General features: G+C 34.1%; 1 protein-coding gene across 6 annotated transcripts in view; it reads right to left on the bottom strand.

Moving 5' to 3' along the window:
• Positions 1-18,763, bottom strand: part of KIF6 (kinesin family member 6) — a 160,356-nt gene that overhangs the window by 114,509 nt on the left and 27,084 nt on the right. For all 6 annotated transcript variants that reach the window (XR_011679349.1, XM_071428240.1, XM_071428261.1 and 3 more), the window contains exons 7-9: positions 10,731-10,937; positions 5,627-5,770; positions 1,309-1,395 (exon numbers count right to left, since the gene is read on the bottom strand). Coding sequence is in view for 5 of the 6 variants with exons in the window: in XM_071428240.1 (XP_071284341.1) it covers positions 1,309-1,395; positions 5,627-5,770; positions 10,731-10,937 (438 nt within the window). In the remaining variant the exon portion in view is untranslated. The remainder of the gene's footprint in view (positions 1-1,308; positions 1,396-5,626; positions 5,771-10,730; positions 10,938-18,763) is intronic.

The following is an 18,763-nucleotide window of genomic DNA, read 5'->3' as shown; positions in this document are numbered from 1 at the left end:
TTTATAAAGCATGCATTCAACTCACAGATGATAGATGCTGACAATAAATTGTGTTTTGATTTTTCATAAAATTAATATTATTTTATTACAATAAAATTTAATTTTTATGAAAAAGATCTTAAATCCAGACTTTGAATAATAGAGTTGCACCCTGGGAATACACTTAAGATGGGCAACAAGTTCCATAATGAGCACAGGGCCATATAAATTTGAGGTACTTGTGTTCCCCTGCTTTTTCCACGAGAGGGGATGGTTTTCTAACTCTCATGTGTCCACTTTTGCTTTGCTTGCTAAATGATCCTGCAGAGCAAGACATACCAAACTCGCGGAGTATAGCTCCACAGGATGTAGTAAATGTTCAGGAGCCTGCATATGCTTTACCTCAATCAAAGCTTTCTGTGGCCATGGAAGAAATGTTTTGCATGATTTGCTACTAGAAAGTCTATGTATAAAAGAAAAGAAAACAAACAGATAGAAATTAAGAAGTTGTGCAATGCTTATTGGGGTTTTTTTGCCTTTGTTTTTAACTCTGTGATACTATTGCTATTACAAATTGCAAGGAAAAATAAAATACATAATAATAATGACAAAGGAAACCAGCTGAAAACTTGACAAGGATCTTCTGTTCCCTTTGAAAGTCAAGAAAAAGAGACAAGAAAAAATAAAAGCACAATTATTAACAATAACTGAAATGTGCTAATTACCATCAAGTAACAATGAATAAAATCATTAGTTACATAATTAGCTATTTCTGTCTCCTTTGCTTGTTTCCCTCTTTTTTTTCCTAATGGTAACTTCACAAAGTTCTTTGTTCCTATCTAAAATGTTCCTTGAATCAATTTCAATGAAGGGCTTGGTATATTTCTCAGCTTTTTAATACACAAATTGTTTCAGTGCAGCTGTGTGCCTTCATTAAGTAATTAGCAATCTTAGTACATTCTTGGAGTTTTAGAACCATCCAATGAACTGTGATTATGATTTAGGAATTATCACACTAAAGAAACAACACTAAGATGATAATGAAAGTGACCATTTCTCCTCAGATGCTTTAAGAGTTAAGAAAGCCTTTGATTTGATAAAAATCCACTTAATTATAGATTTGATAAAGATCCACTTAATTATAATTGTGTCCAAAAGAAAAAAAAGTTAAAGTGGCAGTTATTTTAAAGAAAAAAAGTTGGAGCTTGCATCTGAAAACAATTTAATGGCACTTTTCAGTATAAAATCCCCAACACCAATTTGAATGCTATTGATTAATAAAACTTAACCCAAGCAATCTCGTTCCCTCTGTCCCCAGACAGTTCTCACCAATCTGGGGTCAATTTCTTCATTAAGAACTGCTTCATTCTTAATGAGAGCAACTCTCTGTGCAAATCTGCAGGTTGATATAGATTCCTGGAAGAAAAATTAAAAAAAAAAAAGAGAAGAGAGAATTCCAATTACCTTTGCACCAGGTAAGTAGCCAGACTGCTAACAAAGCCATTAAACTACATTTCCACTTTTTGAATATGTTACAGAAATATTCTATCATTTCCAATTCCAAAACAACAATACTGAAGGGAAATAAGTTTAGTATATTAATGACAGGAGCACATAAAACTTTTAAATCATAGGACATATTTGACTGATACAGTTTATCCCCTGACCAACTGTGTTTCAGGTAAAACTGCAGCTGGAATTGTAGGATAACAAAGCCATGCTACACAGAAGGCAATAACCTTTGAATGATGAGAAAAAGGGAAAACTAATAAAAGTTGGGATTTTGTTGTTGTCATTTTGATTTTGGTTGGTTGGTTTTTTGGTGAAAAGGGGACTAGGAAATTTATGTAAGAGGAGCTGGGAAAAAAGATGGAAGAAAGAATAGCGGAAATCCAGGACAACTGAGAAACAAGCTAGGAGACTTGAAACTGGGAGGCATACAGGGGAACTGTGATACCAGATAAAAATCTATCTGATGAGCTAAGACAGGGATCAGCAGGACTGAAAGGCAGAAAAAAAAAAAGATACAAGACTGAGCTGGTTTGGGAAACTCTGTGACAGCCATTGTGTACTCCCATGTAGCACACAGGGAGAAATCAAAGATGCTGGTAAGTATTGTTCTCACATTCCAGATCAGCTGATATTTAAATGCCAGACCCTGCTAGAAGACATACATATTTAATGAAAAAAAACCTCAGCACCGGTATCCAGTTCAGTCAAGTAATAAAACATAGAATACTAGCCAGTAGTCTCAGAAATTCAAATGATCCTTGAGGAACTGTATGATAAACCCTTATGAGATGTGGCAGCCTGCATTTAAAAGAAAATTTGTTAGCACCTAAATTAATTCCCTACTGTAACAGAATTGATTTTCAGAATGGAAATAATTCTGCAGTTTTCAGTCCCTCAATATAGGAAAACACCAGCTTAAATGTTATGTTCATACACCTTTTTCTACCTAACTTCTGTCTCTTTAAGTGCTTGGAGGTTTTGGTTTGGAACCCTGAATAAGGGTTACATGAGGAAAGATGATTCTTGCTAAAGACACAATATATACGTAGAGAATCAAAGGAAAGGAAGGCCTTATAATTAATAGAGTTGCACACTGTATTAGTTGGACTCTATATCTGCCTCTGCTGTTCCTTTGCAATGATGATCAGACAATGTGATTTTAATTAAGTTCTATACATATAGTAAGTACAGTTATATGTACAGTACATATACATACATTTCCACTAGATCTCTTCGCCCCATTTAGTGCGCAGCACATGTTAAATTAATGAGTAGGTAATCAATTCAGTTCTCAATGTTCAATATGCTAGCTTACAATTTGTTCATTCCATGCCATCAAAATGCTAATCAAGTCAGACATCTAATTTCCTAATCATTTTTATATTGTGCTTATCATCACAACACCTCAGGGCTTTACAAGGATTAATCAATCAACCTTTTCTGCAAGTGTGTGGAATGATTACACTTAACAGAATGGAAACTGAAGTCACAAGTATCAAAAAATTATACTCAGTTGTTGTAATTTTATGATCTGCTGTCCAAAATAGCTTCCATTCTGCTTCAGTTACAGTTATATTGAATAATGTATCTACAGTTCAGAATCAACATCTTCATACAAGCACTCCAAAAAAATTTGATGTAGTGACTTAAGAAATTCAGTAAACTCATTGGTAGAAGTAGGAATATTATCCAGTTCTATAGGATAATAATCTATTTGTCCTCTTCATGTCCTCTTATTGTCCTCCCTTTCTTACTCTGAATTTTCTGCTTCATTATTTTCATTACAAGAAATAGCATTAGGTCCTTCAGAAAGTGGCTTTTACTATACAACTTCAATTCATACTGAAGGTAGTTCTATCTTGTGCATTGTTTGTGAGTGAAATGTACACCAAATGGAAAAAACAAACCAACATGCAGCCCTAACATAGCTATAGATAATGACTCATGCACCTATTCTAATTCTGACATTTTCTGATGATTAACAACTTACTAATCTTTTTATATTATTCAGACATATTAGCTTATCATCCTCCTTTATTATTTGGACATTCCAGATTTTGGGGATCAAGGAAGGGATTTTGTTGTTTTGTTGAGGGTTTTTTTGTTTGTTTTTTGTTTGGTTTGTTGTTGGGTTTTGTTTTGTTTTTTGGGGTTTTTGTTCCATTTTATTTTATTTTTAAGAGGAACAAAGAATAAGATCTGTGATGTAAATAGTATATGTTAAAGCAAGAACATGAAAATTTTAATAGCTTGCTCTGGATAATTGCTTGATCTAAATATTTCCAAAATAGAAATCTAGAACACAATGTGAGATGCACCTGATGAATTGGTATATGAAAGGCTTCTGATCTCAAAGAGCTTAAAATAAAATTAACAAACTTCTCCAACTTTCTTTGTAACCAGACAATATGTTTGCATAACTATGTTTGCAAGTCTGAACAATATGTCTTCATTTAACAGCAAAGTCCACTTTTCTAAAAGAAAAGTCTATAACTAAATGAAGTACGGTTTGAGTATAATATTTTTCACTGTATTTCAAAAAACAGTCTTAGACTAAATAGTTTTTCTTTTCTTGTTTTTATGTTAGGAAAATCAGGAAATAAACTGATTATAAATGGCTTTGTGCAGTGTTCTATGTACTCACATTGCAATATGTTCTAGAATAAAATAGACTAGACTATTTCACTTGGAAGGGACCTACAATGATCAGCTAGTCCAACTGCCTGACCAAGTTAAAGCACATTGTTAAGAGCATTGTCCAAACATCTCTTAAACGCTGACAGGCTTGGGGCACCAACCACCTCCCCAGCCTGGTCCAGTGTTTAACAATTGTCTCAAAGAAATGCTTCCTAATGTCCAGCCTGAACCTCTCCTGGCATATCTTTGAACCATTCCCACACAATCCATTGCTGGATACTGGGGAGAAGAGCTCAACACCTCCCTCTCCACTTTCCCTCCTCAGGGAGATGCAGAGAGGAATGAGGTCACCCTCAGCCTTCTTTGCTCCAACATAGACAAGCCCAAATTTCTCAGTTGCTCCTCACAGGACATTTTTTCCAGACTTTAGCCAGCTTTGTTGCCCTCCTCTGGCTGCACTCAAGGACCTTCACATCCTTCTTAACCTGTGGGGCTCAGAACTGCACACAATGCTCAAGGTGAGAGCAGCAGACAGCAGGATAATCAATCACCTATTTTGACCTGCTGGTTGTGCTGTGTTTGATGTATCCCAGGACTCACTGCTCCTCTGACCAGCACCCCTGGATCCATTTCTGCAGGGCTACTTTCCATCCACTGGTCTCCCAAATTATGTTTGTGTTGGGCATTACTCCAATATAAATGCAGAACTCATTAAATTTCATCCAAATAACCACAGCCTAATGCTCCAATATATCTAGATCCAGCTGCCAGGCCTTCTGTCCCTCAAGAGAGTCAACAGCATTTCCCAGTTTGGCATCATCAGTAAATTTGCTAGTGGGCCATTCAACTCCTGCATCCAGATCATTGATGAATGTATTGAACAGAACTGGCCCTGGAACTGAACCTTGAAGAATATCATTCTGACCAGGCTCCAGACAGATGTAGCCCTATTCACTACAGCCCTTTGATAAAAACTACAGATCTATTTGTAAAAAAAGAGAAAACATCACTACACAATTCCAGTGCAGGAAATCAGTGACAGGATACAAAATATTTGAAAAATTTCCATAAATCCCAAACTACCCTCCCAATTCCCTTTCTTTCCAAGTAAACTCTCCATTTTTCTACCATAATCTATAAAATCTTGACTCCAAAGAAGTCAAACAAGTTCTGCCAAGGTTTTAAGTGGAAATTCACTTTTATAGCTCAAAAATTTATTCACCAGGAAATCAGTAAATTGAAAAAAAGAGTAGTTCATCCCTAAGTGCAAGTCATTTCCCAACTGCCACTTGATTTGAGATTACTTAGAGAAAAGCACATTTGTCTAAAGGATTTGTTTCTATCCTACAGCAATTTTCATTGATTATCTATTTCTATTCCAAATTATCTCCTAGAAACAAAATTAAAATGTCCTTGAATTTTAACTTATACTAAAAATCAAAAGAGCAGGATCTATAGAGAAGTGAGAAGATTTTTGTTCAAGATAGAAATAACATACATCTATGTTTCTTTTGTCCATAGCAAGCATTGCTATCATGGTAGTCATGCAGTTGCCTCCCAGGCTGTCTCTTAGCACTGAGGTCATCATAGAGTTTCGGTAAGGAATGTGAGACCGGTTTTTCTCTGCAAGGGCAATTATTACCTGGAACAATAGCAAAATTAAAATACTTAAATTTATATGTATCTTAATGTTTGATGTATAAAGAACATATCCAACATATAAAACATATAAAGAACAAATACAATCTGCTCAAGAACTTTTGACACAACAAAACTGGGATGCTTATGCACCCCACTGTTAGCTGCAAACCCACTGGCTTTAATGAAAGAATTCCAAGTTAAATTTCAGTATGTTTATATATCTTTGTAGGAGCTGGACCTGAAAGACCAAGTACATTAAATTTTATCATGCCCTAGCCTTACAGTCTCTCAGCAACATGGAAACTGAACATGATAAACTCAAACCCACAGGTTTTCCTAAGACACAGGAACATAATGAAAATCTTCCTCGTACTTTTTGGTCAAAACAAAAAAATATGGATAGTATTAAAGTAAAAACTTCCTCAATATTTGCTACAGCATACTTTAAAAATGACACATTCTTAAAACATGCGCTTTGTACATGAGCCAATACATTTATTTCTGAGAAATTCTCTTGGAAAGCAAAGCACAAATAAAAGGGTGCATGATTACAATGTACTGCTGGAAAGAAATGATTCCGTTTAGAATATATATGCCTTGGCCAGAAAGGAAATTGTACACCTACTATTCTCAGTTTCCCTCCTCAGCTGTTTACATTATGGGACCTAATTATTAAATAAAAAGCTAGATTACCCCATGATGTCTTGTGATATAAAAGATGTGAACTGTTATCTGGCCAAGCAGTGTACTGAAAATCTTTAGCTATATGAGTTGTGCAAGCTCTCCTAAATCATAAGAGTTGGTTTTTCTTTATGTAACATTTATATGTTACATATCAGTGTATATTTTGTTTATGCTACATTAAAAAAAAATTGCTATTTTAGAAAATTTAGTAGTGACTTTTTTGTGGCATTAGTTTCTCTAAATGGTCTTCACAAAGTTAAAAGTTAAAACTATAAATCTTACACTGGCAGTCCTGAGAAACACAAATGCATAATAAGATAATTACTGTCTTGTAAAGGAATCCGGAAACCCATTCCTAGATCAAGGATTTCAAATCTCATATGTTACAACTTGTTATATAGAAACATGTTAAAGTTTTGTTTGTTTATAATATTGCATAGAAATCTCATAGTAGTCTAGCACATACATCAATAAGCACATTCTCAGCCTCTGCCACACAGAGACCATAAATGGAATAGACAAGATGAGAAAAGAGCCAGACAGAAGGTATGTTATTTCCATTAAAAATGCAAACATTGTTACAGGGAAGTTCATTTTTTCTGAAGTCCATGCAGGAAGTCTGCAGCCCAGTTAGAATCTGAACCCTCCCACACTAATGCTGGAAAGCTGTGACCAGCTATCATGATGCAGAACCTATTGCACTGTCACATGACAGTCTCATAACACAAATTATTTTAGTCTAAAGTCCCATTAGTAAAACTTCATCTTAATCACTTCATAGATCTTTACAATCCAATCAAGTAATCTGGAATAGAAAGAGGAGACTCTGAATACTTTGATAAAGTTACAAAGATCACGTGTATAGAAGCTGAACCTGGATTCTCCAAGAGGCACCAAATGCGAAAATCAGAAAATTGTCTCATTTAAGAAGGTGTTATTATCCTTTAGATATAAAAAGGGTTTTTTTAATAGCTGTAATTTTAAGCTTAATAATGTCACTAAAGCAGAAAGCTTCATTTTGAGTGGGTCAAATGAACCACCTCAAACCCTAGTTGCTGTCAGAACTCTTGCCACTTTTTGTAAAATTGAATCCTATATGAAACAGAGCAGGTATAATCACTCACAAATAACTCCACTGACACATGTAGAAACACTGTTAGCACAAGAGAAAGTGCAAGACTCGCAAGAGAATATGACATGATCTGAAGTGTGCCCAAGAGTCCCTGTTTCCATCTACCCCTTTTGTACAAGGAACAGATTTGCACCAGTTTCTCATGCCATCCTGTTCTCAGAGAATCCTCAAGAGATGGGCATTTTGGCATGCATCACTTGCAGAAACAGCTGTCAGGTACACCTCTATCTTGCTGTTTAGTGTATCACATGCTCTGAAGCCATATTCCTGCTTCAGAGGTCTTTTTGTTTCCCATCCTACTTCCCATTTCTGGTAGAGTTTAGAAGCTTAAACTGTGGTCTTTGCAGAAAAAAAACCCAACCAACCAACAAAACAAAAAACCCTGAACAAACAAATAAACAAACTATATAAAAAAAAACCCTTTGGTAAATTTGGGCAGCAACCATCCATTAATGGATAAAAATCTTTCAACATTCTGTAAAAGGAACATGTGTTAAAAGACAGTTAATGAACACATTCATTAAAGCAATGAGAACACTGTAACCTGGGGTTTTTTTTGGGAAATAAGAAAATAACTCCATTATAGTGTCAAATCACGTGGCAGTACAACTTAATTGGCAACTCTAAATCTGGTCCAGGATCTTCTATATTTCCATCTTAAGGGAATATCTACATATGCACAGTTACATTGCAGTTGTAATTCCAGAATGCACTACTACATCTCTCTGACAAAAAAAGCTACCCAGATATAGTAATAAGTACTTCCAAATTCCTGCTATCATTTCAGATCAGCTACATAGAACTATCTTCATTTTTCTCTAGATGTAGAGGCTGCTTGGAGTAAAAGTACAGTGGATTTATTTGAAGACTTTTTTAACATGCTGCCGATATTTAACAAGTAGATCAAGCGTGGTAACACAGAACTGTATTCTTATTGTCATCTTGATAAAAATCATTTAAATATGACTATTTTACTGTGAAAAGTATTTCAAAATGGCATAAATCAACACTAGACCACCAGTAGATAGCTAAAGACTTGAGAATTTTAATAAGAAATTAAAATTCTGAAGCATTTGTGCACTTTAATATATTATTCACTGCAAGTTCAGGATTGAATGATTAAATTCCCACTTATTTGGGGGAAAAAGAAATTTTTACTGTCTTTGGTGGTCTTTTATTCAATATTAGAAAACATTTCTATTAATACACAATCCCAGACAGAATACAACATGCCTATTTCCAACAGTATTTCTCTAAAATAGGAATTAAAATTTGCATGAAAAAAATAATATCTTTCCCTGCTAAATGCATAAAAAATGTACAATAAATAAGAAGGGATCCTGAGTAAAATTTGTACTATTCTGAAGACATCCATTATAGAGTCACTGATCCTTATCACTTCCCTTGAGTACAACTCAAATACAGACATTATTCTTCAAGGTAAAATTTAAACAAATGAGGGGCATGAAAAAAATCTAGTGTGATAGTAAATGACTGACTGCCACCTGCTGTACCTTAAGCTTCTTCTTTTGACAGATGAAATATCTCTGACTATAAATTAAATGAAATCCAAGAGATTTGTTCTTGTTAACAGAAAAACACTTAACACAAAACTGAAAAATATTCTCCCCAGCAAGTATAACAGTTATATTTCCTAATCATTATTTTAAAGAATTTTCACATATACACACCCACAAAATTTTCAGGTTTAATGATGATCTCCTCAACTGCATATTTTACTAAATAACACATGTACTATAATGTAACTCAAAAAGTACAGATTTGAATTTTAGAGTTAAGCCTTTTTTCTTCTTCATATTCTCCTTAATTGTCCCCCTAAATGACAGCCTCACCGACCTGCTATGTTTCTACATAAAAAAATTTAAAGAAGCTTTAGGAGAAAATACTGTATTGTCCATTGGAATTCCAAAAATAATTAATTTCTAGCAACAGGAACAGTGCATGCTGTAACTGCGTAAGCAATATTAAATATTAAGTTTCAGGAAGAAATTAATTTCTCTTCCAGGTGTGGGATCTGAAATGGACACTTGTAAATCAACAGTGATTGCTTAATAGGACAGCATTCACAAAAGAGATTTCATTCATTGCCAAGTGTTTCTTACTCTAACTTGGTAAGCAGCATAAACATCCACTCATTTAAAACATCATGGTAGGTCAAAGAGATCTATATTAAAGCCTTAATTTGTTTTTAAAAAGTATTTAAATAATTATTTCAATAATTAACTTAATAATTATTATAATTATTGTAAAATTTATTATTAATAATAATAATCACCATAATTAACCAAATCTTTTTACTAGAAATCTTTATCTACAAAGTTTCCTTTCACTGCTGCTGTCTGAAGTATTTTTTTTTAATAAGGTTGGTTAGGAGCAATCTATCTGCTCAATATTTGCCTTTTCCAAAGAGGAAAACCAAAAAGCAACAGTGAAAGAAGAACAGGGATTTTAGAATAGCTTATTAAGAGGGTGAATATTTTTAGTAACAATTGCTGAATGACAAAGCTTTGTGGAGATTAATAATAACTAAAACAACAATAATAATAATAATAACAAAATTTTATTTATTTACTTATTATTGTACTACATCCATGAATACTATTGGTGTAAATCCAGTTATGGTAGTCAATGCATAAATACATTACCAATGATATCTCCTGTCTCAAAAAGATCAAAGATTTAAATTGGTAGAGGAATAAAACAACAACACATGAGGGAAGAGCCCAATAATTTACCATACTACAATGCTTGAACCAAATAAAGCCCAAACGCTTTCTTTTCAGTGATACATCCTCATCCCAGCTGTGGAAGGGGAAGAAGATTATGCAGAACATTTTTAGGAGAAATATAGCTCAAATCTTGTAAATATCTTTAGTATTTCAAAGAAAACAAACTATTTTGGAAATACTACCCTGTATACCAACTATAATCCTACTGCTTAATTGTTAAGTTTGCTCTAAATTAACATATTTTATTTTAAAGGAAGACACACCAATTCAATGTTAAAAAAACCCCTGCAATAAATAGCCTAAGTAAATATTGTAATAAAGTTTTCCAAAACATTGCACATTGTTAAACAGGAATTTAGTAAAGGGAGAAATGTTTTACTCTTTTTCAATTTTACCTGCTCCAAATAATGTAATGACAGGTTGATATATTTGGCTTCTGTCAGTAAGTGGCCTCCAATTCCAGTCTTTGCAACACGTTCTGATCCAGCAAGATCTACTAAATGCAACTTGGAGCGCCGGATAGTTGCAGATCCAGGTTCCTTGCTGGTGATGTGAATAGTGAAAATGCAGTGAGACCGGCTTGAGGCTTGATTCATTGGTGTCTACAATAACAGGAAAAAAAGAACTCTCAATGTTCAGTGGATAAATAAATTCAGCTCTTTATAGCTCAGTAATCTGGGAACCAAAATAATTTATCCTATTTTTTAGCTATTGGACCTGTAATGAACATGCAAAAAGAACCCAAAAGGATTTACCTGACTTTTGTATTCTGGAAAAATACTTGGATAACTTTAATCTGGACAAATTGTACTGTAAGCAATTAAGGTTAGTCCAAAGTACTCTAACATCAGCAAAACAAGTGGCCTTACTACATGAGGAATACTAGAAAAGGGCAGCTTGACTAGAGGAAAAGTTACTGAATGCTGATTTCTGAGAATTTAATAATTTCCCCATTGGTACATAATTTTTTTTTTTTTTTTTATGATAGGTAGCTACCAGCATAGCAAGGACTAGGACTCCCTATAAGGCTTTAGACTTCTGAATTATTACTTTTATGAAAAATTCTGCTTGGCAAAATCAATATCAGACTTTTGGGTGGCATGACAGAGTTTTCATAAAATATTTGGCTTTAAATATATTTTTTTGGGAATAACTACAGCCACACTTCCTTAATTTAAAACACAGAAAGTCTTGGTCAATTTTTAGAAATGTACAGTCTTAGTATCACTTCAGAGGTTTTCTCAATATATTTGAAATGCAGAACTAAAAGTTTTAAACAGCTCTCAGTTATTTAACTCTAAATTTTAATTACCATATGCCATCACATTTGCATTTTTATTAAAAAACATATAAAATACCTTTAAACATCGAAAGCACCTTTTGTTTACTTGTTTCAAGGTATTGTTAGAAACTTAAATGTAAAACTACTTTACATAATCCTCATTTCATAAATAGCTAAAGCTTGAGATAATATAGGGAGATTAAAGGTTTAGCATACAGATAGTATTTCTATTCATAAACTATAACAAGTATGACTACATTGTTCTCAAGACATAAATGCTGACCCTGCAAAAAACCAGAGTAGTAAAATAATAAATCAATATTATTGAGTCAGCAACTAAATCTATATTTATTTATAGCTGCTGAAAAAAGTAAGAGAAACATCCCAGTTACACTGTCTACATTAATCTCTGGTCTCTACTTTATTCATTCTGCAGTAATTTTTTTATGCAGACCTATCCTGTGATTCAGACCAGATATATAAACATATTGTCTTTTTTTTTTTTTTTACATAATCTGCTTTAGCATGCAACACTGCAGATGTTAAAATGGCCTGCCCATTGCAGGTACTGAAGATGTTGTCTTATAGATCCAGAAAGGACAGCTCTTAACAAAAAGACTACAAGCTGAAGTGTCCTTTAACAGGAGTAATATGGATCATTTGGTTCAATTGTCTCCACTTCAAGTTCCCTTTTTTTAAAAACATCTTAGTAGTGCCAGCATAACCAAATGGGTTTTGGGAACAGATCCATCTTAAAAAAAAGAAAAAATAAAAGAGAGCAAACCATAGATATTTAACCTAGGTCAGTTTTTTGATTTAGCCACAGCACAGCTCACAGCTATAGAAAACAACTGTGCAGAATACCTGAAAATGGCAGCATACTGGATGTGAACAAGTAGGTAGTTTGCAGAAACAACATACACTTGTAACCATTGGTGGAAATTCTGTAAGGAAATTTCAGCCTTAGCAGTATTTTCTTTTGGGCTGCTTTACCTAATACAAGCAAGCTCAGAGGGAGAGGGAAAAGAATTTTGATCATTAGTTCATACAGATGAAGAATTTTAGAATTCATAATCCTGTGAAATGAGCATCAGATTGCAGTCACATGCTATGCTGTCCTCAGAGGTGATGCTGGGCAAATGAAGAGGAAGTGAGTTGTAGTGTTGGAATGAAAATAAACAGGCTGAGGGAAAGGTGTCAAACAAGAAAGCACTCCCAAACTTACTTAAAATACAGTTAGACTAAGAAAAAGTTATATGCTGTGAAAATGTACTTCATTCAGCAATTCTGATTCCATGAATAATCAGAGCCAGCTTCACTTATTTTACTGGGATGCCTATGACTTTTTTATTTGCAGCTCTGTGAAGCAGGACTGGATATTTTTTTCCAGCTAAAAATCCACAACAGAATTAATATTTAAGGACATTCTCCTTGACAGAACTGATATTTAGGGACATTTTGCACTACAGAAGTAGTATCAGTCACACTATACTGCAGACAAGTCTAAGCCAGATCAAGTATGAGTACAGGTGGAAGCACAAAGTAAACGTTGCTATGAGAGAAGCTGAAGAAATCATCATACTTCTGAATATGCATTGTTAAGAAAACTTGAGATTCACACTACAGCAAAACCTTATCTATTTCAAAAAGGGCTTTTAGTCACACCCATTTAATGCCAACAGAGGCAAAAAAAAGTTCAAATCCTAAAAGAACATAATTTCAGGACTCTTGAGTTCCAAACAGCACATGGCAATATTTGCTCTACAAGGTTTTTATTATCTATTCTGATACACTAGCCACAACTTTATTTTGTGTGTTCCAAGTAGATTTGGCTAAACTAGTCATTAGAAACTCCATTGATTTTCTCTCCACAGCTTTTTTTTCTCATGTAAATGGAAAATATTAATGAAGCTGGTTTGGAAGTCATTGGCTAGAATCCCAAACCGGTATTTTTGTGAAGTCCTTCTTCAGAGTAGAACCACGGCTTAATCAAGACACCAGTACTCCTTTTTGCAGTATGGTTCTATCTCTGCTTTGGAGTTCCCATATACAGGAAGCTCTGTTAGAACTCTTGCAGAAAGCATATAGCAATAAAAATTTAAACTGTTAAATAGGATGAGGCCATGAAATGTTAATTTCATTATCCCCCTACACGTAGCTAGTTTTACCACACAAGTAGATGCACAGCACAGAAGAGAAATGATGACATGTTGGCATCTCTAGTCCAAGAACAAGCCTTTTCTTTTACTATTTGGTTATTATCTTACATATACAACTTCTGAGTATCACCATTCATCTGTTTAGAAAGTTTGAAAACAGAAAACAACATTTTCTGGACAGTGTCTCAGCGCCTACTAAAATGTTCCTTTGGTGGTTTTCAGAGTTCATTTTGGCTTTGTTAGTAGTATTCAAACCATATGTATATGAAATCATCCTAACACTAATTTGATGTGATGAAGGAAAAAAAAGAGAAAGAGGGGAGTGGCCTGGTTCTCAGCAGATGGTTGCTATTGTGAGAGTTATATATAGAACAACTGATGAGCAGCAGTTACTTACAAAGAATAATTTTTTCCAGGAATTCTGTTACATCATAAACCACATAAGCAGACTTCAGATGCTTTGTGATATCACGTGAACACTACAAAGGACTTAATGCCAGGTCATCTATTGCTGCCCATTTGTAGCATGGCAAAGGACAAATTCAGTAACATTGACTTGGTAAAGCATCAACACTTCATTTGATCATGGAAAATACATACAAGGTGTATTTCAAGCCATACAAGCCAGTCTTGTTTTTTCCAGGATGAAAATATACCTGTGCTGAAATTAAATAAATTGTATTGCTTTGTGACTTTAACTGCTACATCTATTTATACAATGGTTCCAAGAAGATGGCTTCTACTCAAATGAGAATCTACATCACAGTCATAGTGGAAGAAACTTCTGAGTTGGATATTTCTGTCAAGGAATGCCAGGTCAAGAACTATCCAAAAACTTGCTGGATCCTAAGCTGTCCATCTTAATCTAATTCTTACCCATCTTAAGTCAGAAAAACACTGCAGGAGTTCTTCCTTATATAGGAATTTATGTATTTCCCAAATCCTTTATTTGTTGCAGCTGTTGTTATAAATGTTTGCACTAAAAATAGCCAGAAATGGATGCTACAGGTCTAAACAGCGTTCTTAAGAATTGAGGATCTAAGAAAGAGAAAGCTTCTTAAACAGGACAAAGACATATGAAAAGCTGTTTGAAAATCACCACTAGACTAACAGAAGCTGCTACTATCTGGAAGAATAATGTGTTAAGCATGGCTGCCAAAGCACTGATTGAGATAATACATGAAAGAGAGCAGGACCACTGGGAGAAAACAATTTTGCAGGTGATAAATGCAGTTGTTAAGCCCGTATTGCAGACCATCTCCACTTGGCAACTTACACCATTCCAGTGAAATCTTTTCTTCCTTGAATCAAAATATTTAGACAGCAGAAGAACATGATTTTCCTGTATGAGTGAATTAGTGATTAGCCAATGCATAAAGAGATGTCAATTCTCAGTGTTCACAGTTTTTTGAGAGAATGTCTCAGTAAAAACTTACAAAATTTTCTTTTAAGGAATGCTTCTTTTTCTTCTTAAGGATTTTTTGCTTCTGAACTTTTCAAAGAAGAGCAAGGGGAAAAAAGAGAAAGTACTGATAGCATTCAAGATTGATATCAAATCAATTTTCTCCAATTTTGTGCTACAATCAGAGGGATATCTGTAGAAAGATGTTCTGACAACTACAGTCATTTCACAGTTCAGATGGATATCTCTGTCTAATGAATATAAACTCCAGTTCCAATAGAACTATGCTATAAGGAAGAGCATACAAATTGAGGAATAGGAGGTGCCTGTCTATATCTGGTAGATGAGAGAGACCTCAGGATGCCTTCAGCTTGTAGAGACCTCAGTATGTCTTTAGTTTCCTTTCTAAATAATAAGTTACAGGTAAAGGGGCTCTTCAGTTTTACTTAGGTACACTTGTCATAGTTTGAAATTGAAAAATTTTTCTATGAAAATATCAGGATCAGAACAGGTGCAATCATTTCCTGATAGCAATACTTTATTTTCGTATTTACTACAAGTACAGTTAGACCATGTTAACTTTTAAACTTAGGTAACTTTTAAAGTAATTAATATTCCCTGGTGAAGACATTGTTAATCTTATGTTATATAGTGCCTTTTATCCATATAAATCCCAAAGCATTTTAACTATAGCATAAGGACTATTCAAAGTACTATGTATGACCAGTAATTTTTTTACCACACATGGAAATGAAAGCACCTGTGTTGAAATAACAATGCTATTTGGTGCTCATAATACAATATTACAGATTTGTTGGCGTGCAAAGAAGTTAATAATTGACACCAAAGAGGAACCTAGGAAAGCAGAAAGTTGTAATTTCTTCTAGACTGCAGCACTAACCCAAATAGCATGCATTTTTGTCAAAAGCGGTGTTTAATCTCATATGCTCACATACTGAAATCCTATTTTTTCTATCTCATCCAATAAAACATGCAGTCAAACGCTACCACTGGGTTTCTAAATATATTCAAGAGAATATTAATGTACAATAAATACAAATAGAATGAGTTCAATTCACAGATCACAATTCGGGCCCCACAACTAACCTTAAACCTTAAAGTTTCATTCTTTCTTGAAATAAATATATTTAAACATTGCCAAAAGTTTACTGATTGACCCAATTGTACTTCAAACATTTTAAATGATGGAACAAATACTGTGTCTTATACACTGTGTGCCAAATTTAAAAAAAAATTGAGAGCTGTAGGTATAAAACCATGCACTGAAACATTTCCTTCCTCATTAAAGCAAAGTACCTTTTCATTAAAGGAAAAAATAAATTCTAACTGTATATGTAACTGCAGTTCTCAGAAGTACTAAATTCAGAAAAGGATTTTACTGTTTTGAAATTGCTGCACATCCTTGGGAGGCTACCTTAGTCTATTGCTTTTAGAGAAATACTAAAAACCACTAAGAATTCTCAAAATCACAGAGGTTAAGGCATGTTATTTCAAAAGGCAGAGGTTATATGGGATTCCCATCACAAGAACCTAGAAAGACCACTTCAGCTGAAGATATATTAATAGTATACCAAGATAAAATGGTTTGAGAACACTACTTAAATGGCCAAACATTTATTTCCACACAGGAGGTTTTTTAGATGTCGCTGCTACCAGTTGTTTATACTGCAAGCTTGATTTTTAAATCTTCAGCATGCATTTCAGGTACTGAAATCATAAAGTTGTCTTAACAGATAGAAAATATAAGAAAACAGTTCAGATTTTACAACCTGTTGCTGCAGATTCTTATGTATTCAAATATATCAAGAAACTGTTTTATCAGAAAGCAAACAAAAATCTAGTCCTTACATTCAGTAGAGCCGCCAACAAAAGACTCTGGTTTTTTTCAGTTTTGATCTCTGCCTATTTCTCCCTGGCAAAATATGAGACAAAACATTCCTATTTGGATTTTTACATTATGAATCGTCTCTGTACAAATTTCTCTCATCTTACCACCTACACAACTTGTAGTACACATCAAAACTAGAACAAAGGACCTAGAAAAGCAGTCCTGAGCAAAGTAGATTAGTTTCCTTTTTTTCCCTTCTCTTGGGCTATATAGTTACATGCAGGAAAGAAGCATTCAGTTATAAACATTTTCTTAGGTTCTGAAATTGAATGAATGAACAAATTTTACCTGCAAAATGCTTTTAATATTGTGATGACATTTTTTTAGCACAATCAGTGATGAGGGAAAAACACACCCCTCAAATCATAAGTTAGACTGCATTATCATAGCTAATGCAGAAATTAAATTATCATTCTTATTTTCAAAACAGTCAACTCTTCAAAGAAGGGTTATTCAGGGTTAAAGCACTAGATTGCAATTTTAGAGGCTACACATCTCATATGCAATCCATGACAGTCATCTGAGTTTTCTCACAGCCCAAACTCATCATTAAAAAAGATGAATTAAGCATTTATTTTACTTATTTTCTATTTAGGTTTATTAATCTTGCTTCTTTTTCTTTAAAGTTTACTTAATAGGGTTCTAATCTTCAGAGGTCAGAAAGTATTATAATGACTCAAGATCTAAAAATATGGTTCTCCAAAGAAGTTATGTTTACTGTCATAAGTCCTCCTTCTTAGATCTCTAAATTAACCCTTTTGTCTTCTATTACACTTTGTCAAGTTCCTCTCCTCCACACAGTACCAATTTTTCTAATTCAATATCATAAAGCAGTTCCTTGCCTAAATGCTCAGGTTTATGAGAAGCCCTTATGTTGATTATCTCTTGCCTAAACATATTCCTACCTCTCAAAATATAACTGTTGAAACAGTCATCCTTGAGAAAGAACAAGTATTTATGTTACCTATTTACATTTTGTAATAAAACACTTCTTCCCCTGTGTCTAGGTGTATGTGGTCATCCAGCAGGAGCACAGAACTATCTGACTATTCATATACTCTAAGTATCTTTCTTGCCAATGATTTATCATATATCCTTTTGGAAATACAGAGGAGGAAAACCCAAAAAGTTCAAAAAGAGAATCAACTCTATTGTAATAAAGACACATTGCCAGTGCTCATATTATGCAATACACTTTTTATATTTACATTCCATATCCAAGCATGAAGGAAAAAAAGAACCTTACAGATACGGAAACATTTAATTGGAATTTTTCAGAATCAGTAAAAACAGCCTTGTGCTTGAATATTGGCACATATTTATTTTGAATTTCCTTTGAACTACCATCTGGGTTCTTGGTGGGTTTTGTTTATTTCTTTAGTTTGGGAGGTTGTTTGTTTTGTGTTTTTCCATAAAACACCACATGTTTATTATGCAGTAAGAAGGAAAAAAAGAGGGGACTTATATTAAGTACTTCAAGGGCAATTGAATGCTTAGTCATAGAATGGTTTGAGTTGGAAGGGACCTTAAAGGTCATCTTGTTCCAACCTCCCAGTCCCCTTGCACCCCATGAGCAGGGAGACTTTCCACTAGAACAAGTTGCTCAGGGCCCCATCCAAACTGGTGTTGAACACTTCCAGGGAAAAATTTCACTGGGAATGTTTGATAATGCTTTG

Source organism: Agelaius tricolor, unplaced genomic scaffold (assembly GCF_023055355.1).
Source record: "Agelaius tricolor isolate 1412-34295 unplaced genomic scaffold, bAgeTri1.0.p SCAF_1, whole genome shotgun sequence".
Classification (NCBI taxonomy): domain Eukaryota; kingdom Metazoa; phylum Chordata; class Aves; order Passeriformes; family Icteridae; genus Agelaius; species Agelaius tricolor.
The sequence above is the reverse complement of the archived record's forward strand: the minus strand, read 5'-3'. Positions and strand labels throughout refer to the sequence as shown.